The 19,522-nt window shown below is 41.4% G+C and overlaps 1 protein-coding gene across 1 annotated transcript; it reads right to left on the reverse strand.

Annotated features, from left to right (window-relative positions):
* Positions 1-223: 223 nt before the first annotated feature.
* On the reverse strand, positions 224-1,219 carry LOC125519608 (protein DMP7-like). The gene has a single exon (XM_048684355.2). It carries the CDS (start codon positions 1,072-1,074, stop codon positions 373-375), a length of 702 nt encoding a protein of 233 aa, XP_048540312.1. The 5' UTR covers positions 1,075-1,219; the 3' UTR covers positions 224-372.
* Positions 1,220-19,522: the final 18,303 nt, after the last annotated feature.

Consider the following 19,522-nt stretch of genomic DNA (forward strand, 5'->3'; position numbering starts at 1 on the left):
ATGTTGGCATGCCACACAGATAGGACATACAATCAAATACATATGGAGGCACCGTATTTACATCATAAGACAAGTTAGAACATCAATTTTATGTCCCTAAAAAAAAGAACATCAATTTTATGTATTTTGCAACTTTGGATATCAAACTGACCGTGCTGGACAAGTTCAGGCACCCCTAGCTTATTTACTAACAGTTCTTTCAGCCGGGAGCAGCTCAGGGAGATAGATCAGAGGGTATTTTCCTCCATGGAGCCGAAACCAGAGAAAGAACCGATATCTGGCACAAATTTGGTTTGGGAGTAAAAGATGGGTGTATTATGAACACCTCCCACATGTAGAGCATGCACCAGTTGAAGGATGAGTGGCCGGAGGCTATGCAGCGGAAGACCGTTTAGTTTTGGCGGTGTCGTCGTTCTTGTCACTGTTTGGGTCGCTGCATCCGATGAAGTTCCTTTTGCTGGGGAAGATGGTGAACACTAGGCTGGAGAAGACGGCCATTCCCAGGGGCAGGTTCTTGAGCAGCTGCTGAGTGTCGGTGCTGGCGTCGGGGAAGAAGCAGTTCTGGAGCCCGACGTCGCTGAATACCATGGTGAGGAAGACGACGACGGTGAGGGAGGCGTGAACGAGGTCGCGCTTCTTGAGCCCACGTTCCTCGAGCACCGGCTGTATGCTTTTGAACTTCTTCTCCTCCTCCTTCTTCGATAGGTTGAAGATGTTGAGGCGGCCGTAGATGGCCAGGCCGTAGTACACCTTGCCGTCGTGGAGCACGGTGTCGGTGAGGGCGAAGAAGATGCAGGAGGCGGCGAGGACGACGACGAGGCCGAGCGTGATCCACCAGTTGGAGGGGTAGCACTTGCCCTGGTTGCTGAAGGACGGCGCCAGCATCTGGTACGCCATCACTGACCCCGTCGGCAGCAGCTGTGCCAGGTTCGCCGACACCGACAGCACCTTCTGGTTCAACGGCGTCTTGCCGTCTGTTTGGGCACTCTTCGTATCCTGAGCCTCGACGTCGCTGGTGTGCGGTGCTGCCGGCGTTGCCATGTCTTTCTCTGATCTCTCTTTGGCTATCTCCATCTCTGATCTATGTTGGATAGGGGATGGTTAGTGGTATTTGTATAGGTTCATACGTACATACATACATGCCGGCCGTGGGGTTGTTAAATATGATGGCTCGTCGCATGCACGAGTAGTCCAATTAGTGATGGATCGATGATGTGTTCGAGCCTTGTAAGAAAATGTGCAACTTGGTGCAACGCCAACTTGCAGTTATATATGGATCGCAGGTTCCACAACTTACGGGCGTGCCATTGCTGTACGACTAAATTTGCATTGTAACATGGACCTTCTGTGTGAAGACTTCGTCACAAGATTCGTTTTTTGGTCGAGGTAAATACACCGGGAGTCATAGAATTTGCACGCGACGGTCAGTTTGATGCATAAACTTGCAAAATACATGTTTCTGGTCATCAAACTTGCGCGGACGTGCAAATACGGTGCTTTCTACCATATCCGGTTGTATCCCATGCATGAGCGGCATGCCAATGTGGCAAGGGCCCGCTGTCAGTGGCTGAGGAGGTGGGTAATCCATGCTTACCTTTTTCCAAAAAGCACCCTTGCATTTCATTTTTCTACGCAGAAAATCCTGAAATGAAATGAAAAAGGCTGGAGCAGTGAGGGTTGGGATTCGACAGCATTACCTGCTGCAATTCGCATGCATATGCTAGCTAATCGGCAAAACTGACTTTTGACGTTTAACGTGCACAATTAGCTTTATATAACAGGACCGTAAGAAATAAAGTAGAAATCAAAACCAGAAAACGGTTCGCAAAAATGTGGAAGCCCAGGCTTGAACCATCCGGTCACAATGACACATAAAGATACAGACCCAATTTATCATATGTTTTTTTCTTTATTTTCTATGTAGTTTTTCAGACACAACTAATATTCTAGATAGTCTTTCGGACAGATCGACTAGATTTTTGTTTAAATTTGAATAATTTAAATTAAAATATCAAGATAAAATAATTCAGAATGAATGCACATTTTTTTATGGACAAAACAATCAAATTTCCGTTTTAATATGAATTTTTAAATTAGTAAATCTAGATAAAACAAAATATAATGTAGACTAGTACGTTTTCAGACAAATCAACTAAATTTTTGTTTGGATTTGAATAATTTTAAATTAAAAAATCTATATAAAATAAAATGTAATACAGAATGAACGTACATAAATTCTTTTGGATGGATCAATGAACTTTTTGTCTGAAATAGAATAATTTTAAATTTGAAAATCTGGATAAAAGAAAATATAAGTCAGAATGAATGTACATAATTTTTTTGTACAAATCACTATTTTTTTAAAAAAAATTGAATAATCTAGATAAAATATAATATAGTTCATAATGAATGTACGTAAATTTCTTTTGAACTAATCAACTGAATTTATTGGCCTGAATGAATGTACGTAAATTTTCCAAACAAATCAACTAAAATTTAGCTTGAATTCTAATAATTTTAAATTATAAAATCTAGACAAAGAAAATATAGTGCAGAATGAATGTATGTAATTTTGTTTCAGATAAATTTGTGAAAAATTTGTTTGAATCTGAATAATTTAAATTTGATAATGGTGAGAAAAGAAAAATATTGTTCTAAATATGTACCTTTAGCCTAAAGGATATATACCTTGGTAGTCCAAAATAAAAGAACAAGCAAGATCAGGTGGTGTGATTAGAACGCTAGCGCTATTACAGCTAGTGGCCGGTTCGAACTCCCTCAGACCCAGTTTTCCAGCACAATTAATTTACAATGCACTATGACGGGTGGTACCCACCAGGAGACCGTTTTAACATTGCCTCTGCTTGAGGGCTTTTGTACGAATTTTAAAAAACTTGAGGGTGTTTCTATAAAAAAAATATCACGTGTGTATGGAAAATGTGACCGCATTTGCACGCCCGCGCAAGTTCGATGGAAGGCCCATACTCTCATGGACGCCACCACCTGTGGGCTGGGTAAAATTGAACTCTGATGGGTCTTTTGCTCCGGATGGTGCAGGAGCGGGCATGGTACTGCGAGATCCTCAGGGAACAATCATCTTCTCAGCGTGCAGGAAATTTTTCTCTTGTCGTGAAGCATTGGAGGCGGAGCTGAGCGCTTGTATGGAAGGTTTATCACTGGCGATTCAGAGAAGTGATCTCCCGGTCATAGTGGAGATGGATTCATTAATGGCAGTGAAGATGATCCAAAGCAGAGAACAAGATAGATCCATTTATGCTTCTTTAGTTAAAGAGATTAGATATCTCTGTTCCCTTCGTGAGGTTTGTATTACTCATGTGAGCCGTCTACAAAACAAAGTTAGTGATTGCTTAGCAAATTTTGCTCGCTCTGAGGGTAGAACCATGACTTGGTTAGGATCGGGTCCCTCTATTGCGGTTGAGCTGGCTCTTGCTGATTGTAATTTTGATGTTTGAGTAATACAAATTCTTTCACTCGCAAAAAAAAAAGTTTGATGACCAAAAAGATGTATTTTGTAAATTTATGCACCAAACTGACCGTCACATGCAAGTTCTATGACTCCCGATGTATTTACCTCTTTTTGGTCCTACTAATGGCACCTTTAGAAAATGTGCAACTGGTGCAATGCTAAGCAACTAATCACAGAGCCACACAATTGGCGTTCCATTTCTTTAAGACCAAATTCACGTCAACTGTAAGATTTCTAACATATATTATTAAATTAGTAGCAAACTTGCTACATTATCGCCTAAATACTAGTTTTATTTAATTCAGGCGACTCAGAGTTCATCACCCCACTCAAGCATCATCATCATTTTGTTCTAAATTTAAAGTAGCTGCCTGGATTTTCTTGAATCAGTCACCTTAAATCGCTAACTACTTAAACCTGAAATTAACTACAATAGTTTGAATGTGTGTGATTTAAGCAACTACTTCCTCCATCCCATAATATAAGAGCTTTTTTCACACTACACTAGTGTTAAGACGCTGTTATATTATGGGACAGAGGGAGTACATTTATATATACATTGAGGTTCAGATTATGATGATGACTTGACATAGACAAGGGTGGGCCTTAGACCGGGGCTAGGAGGGCTATGGCCCTGATCCAGCCCACATACATAAGAGAGTATATATGCACTGTTAGGCCCAAAAAAATCTCTACTTTGCGAAATATTAACAGCCTAGCCCTTGTCCCGTTTCAAAGCCTGTCGCTAGACGTAAATCCAAATTATTACAAACGCAACTGGGATTTTGAAAACAAGTCAAATTCTGAATAGACATCTATCTATCTGTCTATTGCATACTAAAAGAAGAAACGAGGAAGTAAAATAATAGATGTGCTAGCAATCCTAGAAGAAAGAGAATATTTGGCCGTCGATTTGTTATTCCAAGTACTAGATAAAAAATGTTAGGTGTAAATAGATATACTTAAACAAACTATACCTGTTAGATGTACATAAACATATCTAAACAATTCAAATTCGCTAGATCCTCATTATTATAAATAAACATATCACATTCATATTATAAATAAACATATCACATTCATTCGATCTGCATAACCGAGCATGTGGTTTTTAAGTTTTGCTAGATCAACCCACAATAAAAGTCAATTACCATGCTTTCTAGTTAGACTGAATATGAGCATGACTTCTATTAACATGTCTACGCGGTATGTTGGATAAGGTAGTACATTAGCTATTATAGAGTAAATAACCTTCCTTATTTGGAAAAACACTTTAATTAATTTGAAACTTTGATCATAACTTTTTAAGTGTGTACACAACTAACAATTACAAAGTTATGATACAAGAGAATATGATAAAAATAATAAAAGAATAGAATCTTACCAATCCAAAAATATTTTATGCATCCACATATCAAAGGTACACAATATTTGACATATACTCTGGAATATACTTGATAACACCCTGCGCATTGTTGCGGTATGTGTGCATGGATTAATTTGGTGAAACTGTATGAAGCTAATAGGAAAGATTTTGTTACATTATAGTAAAGTAGCACAAATTCCTGTGCGTTGCAATGGGGAAAATAGCAGTTCTTATGAACCACGGTCATCCGCTAAGATACTTTGTTTCACCTCCAAATGATCGACGGGCAATGTGGTACTAAAGCTCGCTGGGCTACTAATATTTTTTAATGTTGTCCTTGCATGGGCTGGCAGTGAAGGCCCAACATTCCAGGAAGAACATGAAATAATTGCTATCGTGTGGCCATGCAACACATGCACAGAGAAAATTAGTTTAGTACCACATCAGCCAGTTCTAAAGATAGGACACACAGACAAATTTATAGATACATGACGGACAAAAATTTGAGACTGACGAAAAAACTGGAGAAACGCACAACACACACACACGAAAAATTAGTTTAGTACAGCATCGGCCAGTTCTAAAGATATGACACACAAAAAAATTATCAATACATGATAGACAAAAATTTTGAGCTGACAAAAAACTGGAGAAACGCACAGTCCTTTAATATTAGGTACAGCTATACTATGTTCATTAAAAATAATTAAATATGAATAATGATGACCCACACAAGTATAGGGAATCAATCGTAGTCATTTTGATAAGTAAGAGTGTCAAAACTAACGAGGAGCAGAAGGAATCGATAAGCGGTTTTCAGTAAGGTATTCTCTGCAAGTGATGTAAGATAGTCTTGACAGATAGTTTGGTAGTAAGATAATTGATAACAAGTAGCAAGTAACAAAAGTAAAGGTGCATAAAGTGGCACAATCCTTAATTTCGCTAAGGACAAGACAGTGAAACTTCTTATAGTGATTAAAACACTCTTGAGGACGCATGGGAATATTGTTGGAAATATGCCCTAGAGGCAATAATAAAAGGATTATTATTATATTTCCTTGTTCATGATAATTGTCTTTTATTCATGCTATAATTGTGTTATCCGGAAATCGTAATACATGTGTGAATACTTAGACACCAACATGTCCCTAGTGAGCCTCTAGTTGACTAGCTCGTTGATCAACAGATAGTCATGGTTTCCTGACTATGGACATTGGATGTCATTGATAATGAGATCACATCATTAGGAGAATGATGTGACGGACAAGACCCAATCCTAAACATAGCACAAGATCGTATAGTTCGTTTGCTAGAGTTTTCCAATGTCAAGTATCTTTTCCTTAGACCATAAGATCGTGTAACTCCCGGATACCGTAGGAGTGCTTTGGGTGTACCAAACGTCACAACGTAACTGGGTGACTATAAAGGTATACTACGGGTATCTCCGAAAGTGTCTGTTGGGTTGACACGGATCAAGACTGGGATTTGTCACTCCGTGTGACGGAGAGGTATCTCTGGGCCCACTCAGTAATGCATCATCACAATGAGCTCAAAGTGACCAAGTGTCTGGTAACGGGATCATGCATTACGGTACGAGTAAAGTGACTTGCCGGTAACGAGATTGAACGAGGTATTGGGGTACCGACGATCGAATCTCGGGCAAGTAACGTACCGATTGACAAAGGGAATTGTATACGGGGTTGCGTGAATCCTCGACATCGTAGTTCATCCAATGAGATCATCGAGGAGCATGTGGGAGCCAACATGGGTATCCAGATCCCGCTGTTGGTTATTGACCGGAGAGCCTTCTCGGTCATGTCTACATGTCTCCCGAACCCGTAGGGTCTACACACTTAAGGTTCGGTGACGCTAGGGTTGTAGAGATATGTATATGCAGTAATCTGAAAGTTGTTCGGAGTCCCGGATGAGATCCCGGACGTCACGAGGAGTTTCGAAATGGTCCGGAGGTAAATAATTATATATAGGAAGTGCTATTTCGGCCATCGGGACAAGTTTCGGGGTCACCGATATTGTACCGGGACCACCGGAAGGGTCCCGAGGGTCCACCGGGTGGGGCCACCTATCCCGGAGGGCCCCATGGGCCGAAGTGGGAAGGGATCCAGCCCAAAGTGGGCTGGGGCGCCACTTCCTCCTAGGGCCCATGCGCCTAGGGTGGGGAAACCCTAAAGGGGGTGCCCTCCTTGCTTGGGGGGCAAGCCTCCTCCCCTTGGCCGCCGCCCCCCTAGGAGATTGCATCTCCTAGGGCCGGCGCCCCCCTAGGCCCCCTATATATAGTGGGGGGAGAGAGGGCCTCTCACCCCACGCCTTTGGTGCCTCCCTCTCCCTCTCCAACACCTCCTCCTCCTCCATAGAGCTTGGCGAAGCCCTGCCGGAGTACTGCAGCTCCACCACCACCACGCCGTCATGCTGCTGCTGGAGCCATCTTCCTCAACCTATCCTTCCCCTTGCTGGATCAAGAAGGAGGAGACGTTATGCTGACCGTACGTGTGTTGAACGCGGAGGTGCCGTCCGTTCGGCGCTAGGATCTCTGGTGATTTGGATCACGTCGAGTACGACTTCCTCATCCCCACTCCTTGAACGTTTCCGCTCGCGATCTACAAAGGTATGTAGATGCATCCGATCACTCGTTGCTAGATGAACTCATAGATGGATCTTGGTGAAACCGTAGGAATTTTTTTTGTTTTCTGCAACGTTCCCCAACAGTGGCATCATGATCTAGGTCTATGCGTAGTTCTCTTTGCACGAGTAGAACACAATTTGTTGTGGGCGTAGATGTTGTCAACTTTCTTGCCGCTACTAGTCTTATTTTGCTTCAGCGGTATTGTGGGATGAAGCGGCCCGGACCAACCTTACACGTACGCTTACGTGAGACCGGTTCCACCGACTAACATGCACTAGTTGCATAAGGTGGCTGGCGGGTGTCTGTCTCTCCCACTTTAGTTGGAGCGGATTCGATAAAAAGGGTCCTTATGAAGGGTAAATAGAAGTTGAAAAATCACGTTGTCGCTTTCACGTAGGTAAGAAAACGTTTTTGCTAGAACCCTATTGCAGCCACGTAAAACTTGCAACAACAATTAGAGGACGTCTAACTTGTTTTTGCAGCAAGTGTTTTATGATGTGATATGGCCAAAGTTGTGATGAATGATGAATGATATATATGTGATGTATGAGATGTTCATGCTATTGTAATAGGAATCACGACTTGCATGTCGATGAGTATGACAACCGGCAGGAGCCATAGGAGTTGTCTTTATTTTTTGTATGACCTGCGTGTCATTGAGAAACGCCATGTAAATTACTTTACTTTATTGCTAAACGTGTTAGCCGTAGTAGTAGAAAGTAACAGTTGGCGAGCAACTTCATGGAGACACGATGATGGAGATCATGGTGTTAAGCCGGTGACAAGATGATCATGAAGCCCCAAGATGGAGATCAAAGGAGCTATGTGATATTGGCCATATCATGTCACTATTATTATTTGATTGCATGTGATGTTTATCATGTTTTTGCATCTTGTTTACTTAGAACGACGGTAGTAAATAAGATGATCCCTCGTAATAATGTCAAGAAAGTGTTCCCCCTAACTGTGCACCGTTGCAACAGTTCGTTGTTTCGAAGCACCACGTGATGATTGGGTGTTAGATTCCAACGTTCACATACAACGGGTGTAAGACAGATTTACACATGCAAACACTTAGGTTGACTTGACGAGCCTAGCATGTACAGACCGAAAGGTCGAGCATGAGTCGTATAGAAGATACGATGAACATGAAGATGTTCACCGATGTTGACTAGTCCGTCTCACGTGATGATCGGACACGGCCTAGTTAACTCGGATCATGTTATACTTAGATGACTGGAGGGATGTCTATCTAAGTGGGAGTTCATTGAATAATATGATTTAGATGAACTTAATTATCATGAACTTAGTCTAAAATCTTTACAACATGTCTTGTAGATCAAATGGCCAACGTTGTCCTCAACTTCAACGCGTTCCTAGAGAAAACCAAGCTGAAAGACGATGGCAGCAACTATACGGACTGGGTCCGGAACCTGAGGATCATCCTCATAGCTGCCAAGAAAGATTATGTCCTACAAGCACCGCTAGGTGACGCACCTGTTCTCCCTGCAGAACAAGACGTTATGAACGCTTGGCAGACACGTTCTGATGATTACTCCCTCGTTCAGTGTGGCATGCTTTACAGCTTAGAGCCGGGGCTCCAAAAGCGTTTTGAGAGACACGGAGCATATGAGATGTTCGAAGAGCTGAAAATGGTTTTTCAAGATCATGCCCGGGTCAAGAGATATGAAGTCTCCGACAAATTCTTCAGCTGTAAGATGGAGGAAAACAGTTCTGTCAGTGAGCACATACTCACTATTACATAACCGCTTGACTCAGCTGGGAGTTAATCTCCCGGATGACGCGGTCATTGACAGAATCCTTCAGTCGCTTCCACCGAGCTACAAGAGCTTTGTGATGAACTTCAATATGCAGGGGATGGAAAAGACCATTCCTGAAGTATTTGCAATGCTGAAATCAGCAGAGGTAGAAGTCAAAAAGGAACATCAAGTGTTGATGGTGAATAAAACCACTAAGTTCAAGAAGGGCAAGGGTAAGAAAGCCTTCAAGAAGGACGGCAAGGGAGTTGCCGCGCCCGGCAAGCAAGCTGCCGGGGAAGAAGCCAAAGAATGGACCCAAGCTCGAGACTGAGTGCTTTTATTGCAAGGGAAGTGGTCACTGGAAGCGGAACTGCCCCAAATACTTAGCGGACAAGAAGGCCGGCATCACGAAAGGTATATGTGATATACATGTAATTGATGTGTACCTTACCAGTACTCGTAGTAGCTCCTGGGTATTTGATACCGGTGCGGTTGCTCACATTTGTAACTCAAAACAGGAGCTGCGGAATAAGCGGAGACTGGCGAAGGACGAGTTGACGATGCGCGTCGGGAATGGTTCCAAGGTCAATGTGATCGCCGTCGGCACGCTACCTCTACATTTACCTTCGGGATTAGTTTTAAACCTTAATAATTGTTATTTAGTGCCAGCTTTGAGCATGAACATTGTATCAGGATCTCGTTTAATTCGAGATGGCTACTCATTTAAATCGGAGAATAATGGTTGTTCTATTTATATGAGAGATATGTTTTATGGTCATGCTCCGATGGTGAATGGTTTATTCTTAATGAATCTCGAGCGTAATGCTACACATATTCATAGTGTGAGTACCAAAAGATGTAAGGTTGATAATGATAGTCCCACATACTTGTGGCACTGCCGCCTGGTCACATAGGTGTCAAACGCATGAAGAAGCTCCATGCAGATGGACTTTTAGAGTCTCTTGATTACGAATCATTTGACACGTGCGAACCATGCCTCATGGGTAAAATGACCAAGACTCCGTTCTCAGGAACAATGGAGCGAGCAACCAACTTATTGGAAATCATACATATTGATATGTGCGGTCCAATGAGTGTTGAGGCTCGCGGTGGCTATCGTTATGTTCTCACCCTCACTGATGACTTGAGTAGATATGGGTATGTCTACTTAATGAAACACAAGTCTAAGACCTTTGAAAAGTTCAAGGAATTTCAGAGCGAGGTTGAGAATCAACGTGACAGGAAAATCAAGTCCTGCGATCAGATCGTGGAGGAGAATACTTGAGCCACGAATTTGGCACACACTTAAGAAAATGTGAAATAGTTTCACAACTCACGCCGCCTGGAACACCTCAGCATAATGGTGTGTCCGAACATCGTAATCGCACTCTATTAGATATGGTGCGATCTATGATGTCTCTTACTGATTTACCACTATCTTTTTGGGGCTATGCTTTAGAGACTGCCGCATTCACTTTAAATAGGGCTCCATCAAAATCCGTTGAGACGACACCGTATGAGTTATGGTTTGGGAAGAAACCTAAGCTATTGTTTCTAAAAGTTTGGGGATGCGATGTTTATGTCAAGAAACTTCAACCTGAAAAGCTCGAACCCAAGTCAGAAAAATGCGTCTTCATAGGATACCCTAGAGAAACTATTGGGTATACTTTCTACCTCAGATCCGAAGGCAAGATCTTTGTTGCCAAGAATGGATCCTTTCTAGAGAAGGAGTTTCTCTCGAAAGAAGTAAGTGGGAGGAAAGTAGAACTTTATGAAGTATTACCTCTTGAACCGGAAAATGGCGCAACTCAAGAAAATGTTCCTGAGGTGCCTGCACCGACTAGAGAGGAAGTTAATGATGATGATCATGAAACTTCAGATCAAGTTGCTACTGAAATTCGAAGGTCCATAAGGACACGTTCCGCACCAGAATGGTACGGCAACCCTGTCTTGGAACTATGAAGAAGCGATGGCGGGCCCGGATTCCGACAAATGGCTGGAAGCCATGAAATCCGAGATAGGATCCATGTATGAAAACGAAGTATGGACTTTGACTGACTTGCTCGTAGAGCGGCAAGCCATAGAAAATAAATGGATCTTTAAGAAGAAGACAGATGCGGATGGTAATGTGACCATCTATAAAGCTCGGCTTGTCGCTAAGGGTTATCGACACTTCAAGGGGTTGACTACGATGAGACTTTCTCACCGGTAGCGAAGCTGAAGTCCGTCCGAATCATGTTAGCAATTGCCGCATTCTATGATTATGAAATATGGCAAATGGACGTCAAAACGGCATTCCTTAATGGTTTCCTTAAGGAAGAATTGTATATGATGCAGCCGGAAGGTTTTGTCGATCCTAAGAATGCTGACAAGGTGTGCAAGCTCCAACGCTCGATTTATGGGCTGGTGCAAGCATCTCGGAGTTGGAACATTCGCTTTGATGAGATGATCAAAGCGTTTGGGTTTATGCAGACTTATGGAGAAGCCTGCGTTTACAAGAAAGTGAGTGGGAACTCTGTAGCATTTCTCATATTATATGTAGATGACATACTTTTGATGGGAAATGATATAGAGCTTTTGGACAGCATTAAGGCCTACTTGAATAAGAGTTTATCAATGAAGGACCTTGGAGAAGCTGCTTATTTATTAGGCATCAAGATCTACAGAGATAGATCAAGGCGCCTCATAGGTCTTTCACAAAGCACATACATTGATAAGATATTGAAGAAGTTCAATATGGATCAGTCTAAGAAGGGGTTCTTGCCTGTGTTGCAAGGTGTGAAATTGAGCTCAGCTCAATGTCCGACCACGGCAGAAGATATAGAAGAGATGAGTGTCATCCCCTATGCCTCAGCCATAGGTTCTATTATATATACCATGCTGTGTAGCAGACCTGATGTAGACCTTGTTGTAAGTTTGGTAGGAAGGTACCAAAGTAATCCCGGCAAGGAACACTGAACAGCGGTCAAGAATATCCTAAAGTACCTGAAAAGGACTAAGGAAATGTTTCTCGTTTATGGAGGTGACGAAGAGCTCGTCGTAAAAGGTTACGTCGACGCTAGCTTCGACACAGATCTGGATGACTCTAAGTCACAAACCGGATACGTGTATATTTTGAATGGTGGGGCAGTAAGCTGGTGCAGTTGCAAGCAGAGCGTCGTGGCGGGATCTACATGTGAAGCGGAGTACATGGCAGCCTCGGAGGCAGCGCATGAAGCAATTTGGGTGAAGGAGTTCATCACCGACCTAGGAGTCATACCCAATGCGTCGGGGCCGATCAAACTCTTCTGTGACAACACTGGAGCTATTGCACTTGCCAAGGAGCCCAGGTTTCAGAAGAAGACAAGGCACATCAAGCGTCGCTTCAACTCCATCCGTGAAAATGTTCAAGATGGAGACATAGAAATTTGTAAAGTACATACAGATCTGAATGTAGCATATCCGTTGACTAAACCTCTCCCTAGAGCAAAACATGATCAACACCAGAATTCCATGGGTGTTCGATTCATCACAATGTAACTAGATTATTGACTCTAGTGCAAGTGGGAGACTGTTGGAAATATGCCCTAGAGGCAATAATAAAAGGATTATTATTATATTTCCTTGTTCATGATAATTGTCTTTTATTCATGCTATAATTGTGTTATCCGGAAATCGTAATACATGTGTGAATACTTAGACACCAACATGTCCCTAGTGAGCCTCTAGTTGACTAGCTCGTTCACCAACAGATAGTCATGGTTTCCTGACTATGGACATTGGATGTCATTGATAACGAGATCACATCATTAGGAGAATGATGTGATGGACAAGATCCAATCCAAAACATAGCACAAGATCGTATAGTTCGTTTGCTAGAGTTTTCCAATGTCAAGTATCTTTTCCTTAGACCATGAGATCGTGTAACTCCTGGATACCGTAGGAGTGCTTTGGGTGTACCAAACGTCACAACGTAACTGGGTGACTATAAAGGTATACTACGGGTATCTCCGAAAGTGTCTGTTGGGTCGGATCAAGACTGGAATTTGTCACTCCGTGTGACGGAGAGGTATCTCTGGGCCCACTCGGTAATGCATCATCACAATGAGCTCAAAGTGACCATGTGTCTGGTCACGGGATCATGCATTACGGTACGAGTAAAGTGACTTGCCGGTAATGAGATTGAACGAGGTATTGGGATACCGACGATCGAATCTCGGGCAAGTAACGTACCGATTGACAAAGGGAATTGTATACGGGGTTGCGTGAATCCTCGACATCGTGGTTCATCCGATGCGATCATCGAGGAGCATGTGGGATCCAACATGGGTATCCAGATCCCGATGTTGGTTATTGATCGGAGAGCCTTCTCGGTCATGTCTACATGTCTCCCGAACCCGTAGGGTCTACACACTTAAGGTTCGGTGACGCTAGGGTTGTAGAGATATGTATATGTAGTAATCCGAAAGTTGTTCGGAGTCCCGGATGAGATCCCGGACGTCACGAGGAGTTTCGGAATGGTCCGGAGGTAAATAATTATATATAGGAAGTGCTATTTCGGCCATCGGGACAAGTTTCGGGGTCACCGGTATTGTACCGGGACCACCGGAAGGGTCCCGGGGGTCCACCGGGTGGGGCCACCTATCCCGGAGGGCCCCATGGGCCGAAGTGGGAAGGGATCCAGCCCAAAGTGGGCTGGGGCGCCACTTCCCCCTAGGGCCCATGCGCCTAGGGTGGGGAAACCCTAAAGGGGGCGCCCCCCTTGCTTGGGGGGCAAGCCTCCTCCCCTTGGCCGCCGCCCCCCTAGGAGATTGCATCTCCTAGGGCCGGCGCCCCTCCTAGGCCCCCTATATATAGTGGGGGGGAGAGAGGGCCTCTCACCCCACGCCTTTGGTGCCTCCCTCTCCCTCTCCAACACCTCCTCCTCCTCCTCCATAGAGCTTGGCGAAGCCCTGCCGGAGTACTGCAGCTCCACCACCACCACGCCGTCGTGCTGCTGCTGGAGCCATCTTCCTCAACCTCTCCTTCCCCTTGCTGGATCAAGAAGGAGGAGACGTTACGCTGACCGTACGTGTGTTGAACGCGGAGGTGCCGTCCGTTCGGCGCTAGGATCTCCGGTGATTTGGATCACGTCGAGTACGACTTCCTCATCCCCGCTCCTTGAACGCTTCCGCTCGCAATCTACAAAGGTATGTAGATGCATCCGATCACTCGTTGCTAGATGAACTCATAGATGGATCTTGGTGAAACCGTAGGAAATTTTTTTGTTTTCTGCAACGTTCCCCAACAAATATCATCTAGTTACTTTCACCACGATTCATCGACTTACGATTGTTTCTTTAATAAATTATTATGTCGGTGGACCGGATCTTAGGTGTTGTACTTACTTGAACAAGCACCTACTTATAATTATACCCTGTATGCAAGCATTCGAACATACACGAAAGAAAATTAAGATAAATCTAATCGTAGCATTAAACATCTGGATCCAAAACAGACCCTCACGAAACAATTCATAAACTGGGTTTAGGTTTTTGTCACTCTCGCAACCCATCATCTACAAACTAATTCCGCAATGCCTTCCCCTAGTCGAAGTGTCATTACTACAAAATCTGCTATATTCAGTGATAAAAACCCTGGTGATGAAATAAGAAACGTCGTCGAAGATCATTTTCTGTGACAGTCCACCGTGTGTTTTCCTCCTGGGGCAATGCCCTCGGAAACTTTGGGGACGTTCTGGCCTGATTTTGGACGATGCTATTGGGGGTCCATTTTTTGGGACAGTTTTTATTATCACAGAAATAATGTAGGGGATAGAGAATGGGGTATAAAAAGGTTCAGAGTGATTCGAACCGACTACCTCGCTCTTATGTATGAGTTAATCTAAACGGGTTTGCTAAGGAAAATCTAGATGTGCCTTGAGTTTTTCTAATTAACTAGTTAGTTATTTTTTTTCCGCCAATGTCAGATCCTATTAGACTCATATTGAGTCAAACTGCCTCCAGATAGCATAGGCAGCGAACAAGCACAACACGCTTGGTCAGCCCATTTTGTGCTATGCAAAATAGGGGTTGGTTTCGGTATTAGGAACTTTGTGGAAGGTTCTAGTGTTGTTTGTACTGGTTTAAGGGCTATTATTATAGAACATTTTGGTTCTTTTTTTCCTTTTTCTGTGTTTTGTTTGTTTAGTTCATGCTTTTTTAATCTTTTTATTTTTTTATTTCCTTAGAAATTAATTTGTTTTTAATTAATGTTTTGAAAAGTGTTCCAATTTTTGAAAAATATTCAACCTTTTTTATTTCTCCTATCATTTTCAGAAAATAGTTTTTTACAAAAAAGGAAATTGAAAACAAACTATTGCATTTCTAAACATTGTTCGCCAATTTAAAAAATATTCGTGTTGCCTAATATTTTTACATTTTCATAAAATGTTTGCATTTTCTTAAATATTTGGAAGTATATTTTCCTGTTTTTTCTTAAAAAAAATTGGGGAATATTTTGTAAAACATATATGCTTTTCCAAAGAAATCACAAAAATTTTGTTCAGTAAAATCAAGTTTTTTAAAAATATTTTTACTTTACTTTAAAAAAGTCATAAATATTAAAATTATACGAAAGTTTTTTAAAAATGTTGATTTTTTATGATATTTTTTCTCAAAAAGTGTTCACAAAGCGTTTTAAAAAATCATCTCAATTTGTTATAAAACGTTCAGAATTTTTTTTAAAGAACATGTTTTTATTTCACAATTTCTGCAAAACTTTTCGGTTATAGCCGGTTTTTTCAAGAAAGCTAGCTAGATAACAACTACAGTACGTAAAATCAGTTGGCCAGCTCGATAGAATTCTCTATAGTTCCAACATGGGATGACCCAAATATTTTCATGATCCCCGCTGTAGATTCCCTTAGCCTTTGCTGCTTGTAATTTTAGGATTATTCTTCTGCTCTGAAGGTTTTGAAATTTATCTGAATTGTGTGCGCACGTGCGTGTGTAAAAAAAATGTACTTTTCATATTCATAGGTTTGGTGAAACATTGATGATTCTACCTAGCCCCGAGAATACGGGTTATATATGAATATCAAGATAGCACCAGATCCACTTTTATTCTACAACAACACAATATCAAAACCAATTCGAGGCATATGCACGTGAGTTTCAGCGACTACTTGCTGTATTTAGCGGCATATAGCGGCCGTGGGAGCTATGTCTCGCCGTACCGGGATGTACTAAGTCTTAACTACAACACTGGGTTACTGGGCCGACCTATAATGTTTCTGCGCGTGATTATTCGGTTTTGATTTTTTCACTGTTTTGATTTTTTTATTTGGTTGTGCCAACTTTTTTTTTTCATTTTTCTCTTTTACGTGATTCGTTTTTCTTGTTAGTTTTTTCTTCCATTTTCTTTGTTTCTATGTTTGGTTTTCACTTTTTCGTTGGCTTTTCAGTCCTTTTTTTGTTTATATTTCTTTTTTGACACAAGTCTAATTTTTGCATGCTCATTGTACAGTTTTTGTATAGTTTGAAAAAAAAAACATTTAACATTTTTTAATTATATGATTATCATTTTTAAATATATGTTTGATGTTATACACATTTGTACATTTTTTCAGGGAATATAAAAAATTTTCATATATATTTAGCGTTGCCAAATACATATTTGGAACACTTTTTTTCAATATTTGGTAATATTTTACAAATACACGTCAAAACATGTTTTTAATGATACAATATGCTTAAAATTATGCAAACATTTTTTGAAGCTATAAAATGTTTTCTTAAATATCACAAACGTGTTTTTGAAATGCATTTACTTTTGTTTAAATTTAACATGCATTGTTTATCATAAAAACATTTTTCTTATTATACAAACATTTATTTGACTTTGTATAATTATTTCTAAAATGTTATATACATTGTTTTGAAACATGTGAACATTTGTGAAATGGGAAATGATTTTATGGAATGGTAGAAACATTTTCTAAAAGTTGAGCGAGCATTTTTTTACAGTCATTACTTAAATATGCTATGAATACATTGCAATATTCACTAATGTTTTTTGGTCATATATTTATTCAGTGTTGTTTAAATATAAGGAAAAAAATATGTGTGACATCAGTGTAGTGTCAGTGTGATGAAAGTACATGGTTACTGGGCCAGCACACTACAAGCTCCTATAGTGTAGCTTGCCTTCCGTCTCGCTAAAGGCGTGATATTGCTCAAAAATTAGAAAATTATAATTTCCACCCGACCCAAGTCTCCCATAGAGGGTCATTATATTGTCCTCGGTCCAAAATATTGAAGGTCCAGACACCCAATGTTGGCTCCTGTCTCTCATCTTCTTCCTCCTACAAAAGAAGAACCACCGCACAAGGAGCCAGAACAGGCGGATGCGAGGATTGTCGCCGCCGCCGCCACATCCGCCGCAGACCAATAGTATGATCCACTCTCTCCTCCTCGCATCTCGGCCCCACTCGTCTGTGATTCCCGAGGCGATTATATCTTGACTAGCTAGTGTACTTTGCTCGGGCGGAAGTGAATCTAGGTTGGTAGCTTGGTGGTATGTGGTATGCGGTGGCTAGTGAACTTGACAGGACTGAGTGTTAAAATGAGCGGTCATAGCTGGCTCGTCACTTGATTTGTTTTTTTCACTACGCAAATTAACCTGGGCCTTATAGAGTTCTAATCCATGAGAGGATCCTTCAGGGATAAGCGACAACCTTCGTGAGTTGCTTACGTTTTCAAGGTCTCAGATTCAAACTCTTGACCACTTGGTTTAGTACCGACCACTGTATCCTAAAGCTCAATTGTTGTGCCTAGTTACTTTTTTCTCTTCTAGTTGTGCGTCTTCCTTGTCTGGTTTTCTTCTCTTTTTTCCATTTTGTTTGGCTGTTTTTTTCTTTGGATTTTTCATATTTTTAATTTCTATAGTTTATTTTTATTTTCTTATATTCGTGATCACTTTTTAAAAGACATGGACATTTTTAAAAATTCGCTATTTTCTAAAAAAATCCATGAACTCTTTTCCAAATGCATGACTGTTTTCCTATTCAACATAAAAAAATTCAAAATCATGAACTTTTTTTTTCAAATTGATGAACTTTTTTCGGCCTTGTGAACTTTTTTCAATCCATTAACTTTTTTTCTAAATTCCTGATATTTTCAATATCAAGAATTTTTTTAAATTCACAAAATTTTCTTTAATCTATTAATATTTTTTGGCATTTTTAAAACCTACAACAATGTCAAGAGAGGGTGAGGTAGACCGAATTTGATAAGGGAGGAGTCCGTTAAGAGAGACATGAAGGATTGGAGTATCACCAAAGAACTAGCTATGGACAGGGATGTGTGGAACCTTACTATCCATGTGTCAGAGCCATAAGTTGGTCGCGAGATATTATGGGTTTCACCTCTAGCCTACCCCAACTTGTTTGGGACTAAAGACTTTGTTGTTGTTATTGTTAGAAACCTGCAACTGGTTTCCAGTTAATAAAACAACATCATAAGAGAAAACCATGAAAATACAGAGGGCAAACGAAAAAACCGAAAGGAGGGAGGTACTTGGGCATGACCCACTAAGGCGGGGTGTGAGCACCAACTTTTCTTTCGAGCGCTTAAGGCACCAAGGAGGAGGTAGTCTGGCACTCCTTCGGCTCCACCAACCAGCTTGTCGCTCGACACGCTCTTGAGGCCAGCTCCATTGTGGGATGGTGAGAGAAAGTGTTTTCTCACCATAGGAAGAAGGAGGAAGCTTTCTAGATTTGCACCAGATTGGTTTACATTGTCTGGAATCTTTGGAATGAGAGAAATCGTCATCTCTTTTAACATGAGAGCCTGCCTGTTCAACAGTTTGTAACATTATCTCTGATGAAATCTGCCTCCTTAAGGAGGTATGGGAGTAGTGCATGTAGTTACTTTTGGCTGAGCTGAGACCTTCTCAACCTCAAGCCTACCTTTTCCTTTCCTCTTTGATTTCTTTGGATTTTTAGCCTTGTCAGTATTTCCCCTTCCTATAATGAAAAGGCAGAGCACCTGCCATTCCCACTAGAAAAAGGAGTCAAAAGAAAACATTGTATCTTAAGATAAATGCACTTCTCCAACGCTTTTTGATGATGAAGTGAGCAAGCTCTCCTTTTCTCAACGTATTGTACATCTTGATGGAAGAAAATTTCTTGAAATTCCAAGAATAAGACCATTTATCAGAACTATATGTCAACTGTATCTGCTAAATGTGCCTGAAGCCGCTGATAAGCCTGACTAAAGACATTTCTAAGAACTGATTTTCTGAGCTAG

The sequence above is a fragment of the Triticum urartu genome, chromosome 7A (assembly GCF_056163025.1).
Source record: "Triticum urartu cultivar PI428250 chromosome 7A, HENAU_Tu73, whole genome shotgun sequence".
Classification (NCBI taxonomy): domain Eukaryota; kingdom Viridiplantae; phylum Streptophyta; class Magnoliopsida; order Poales; family Poaceae; genus Triticum; species Triticum urartu.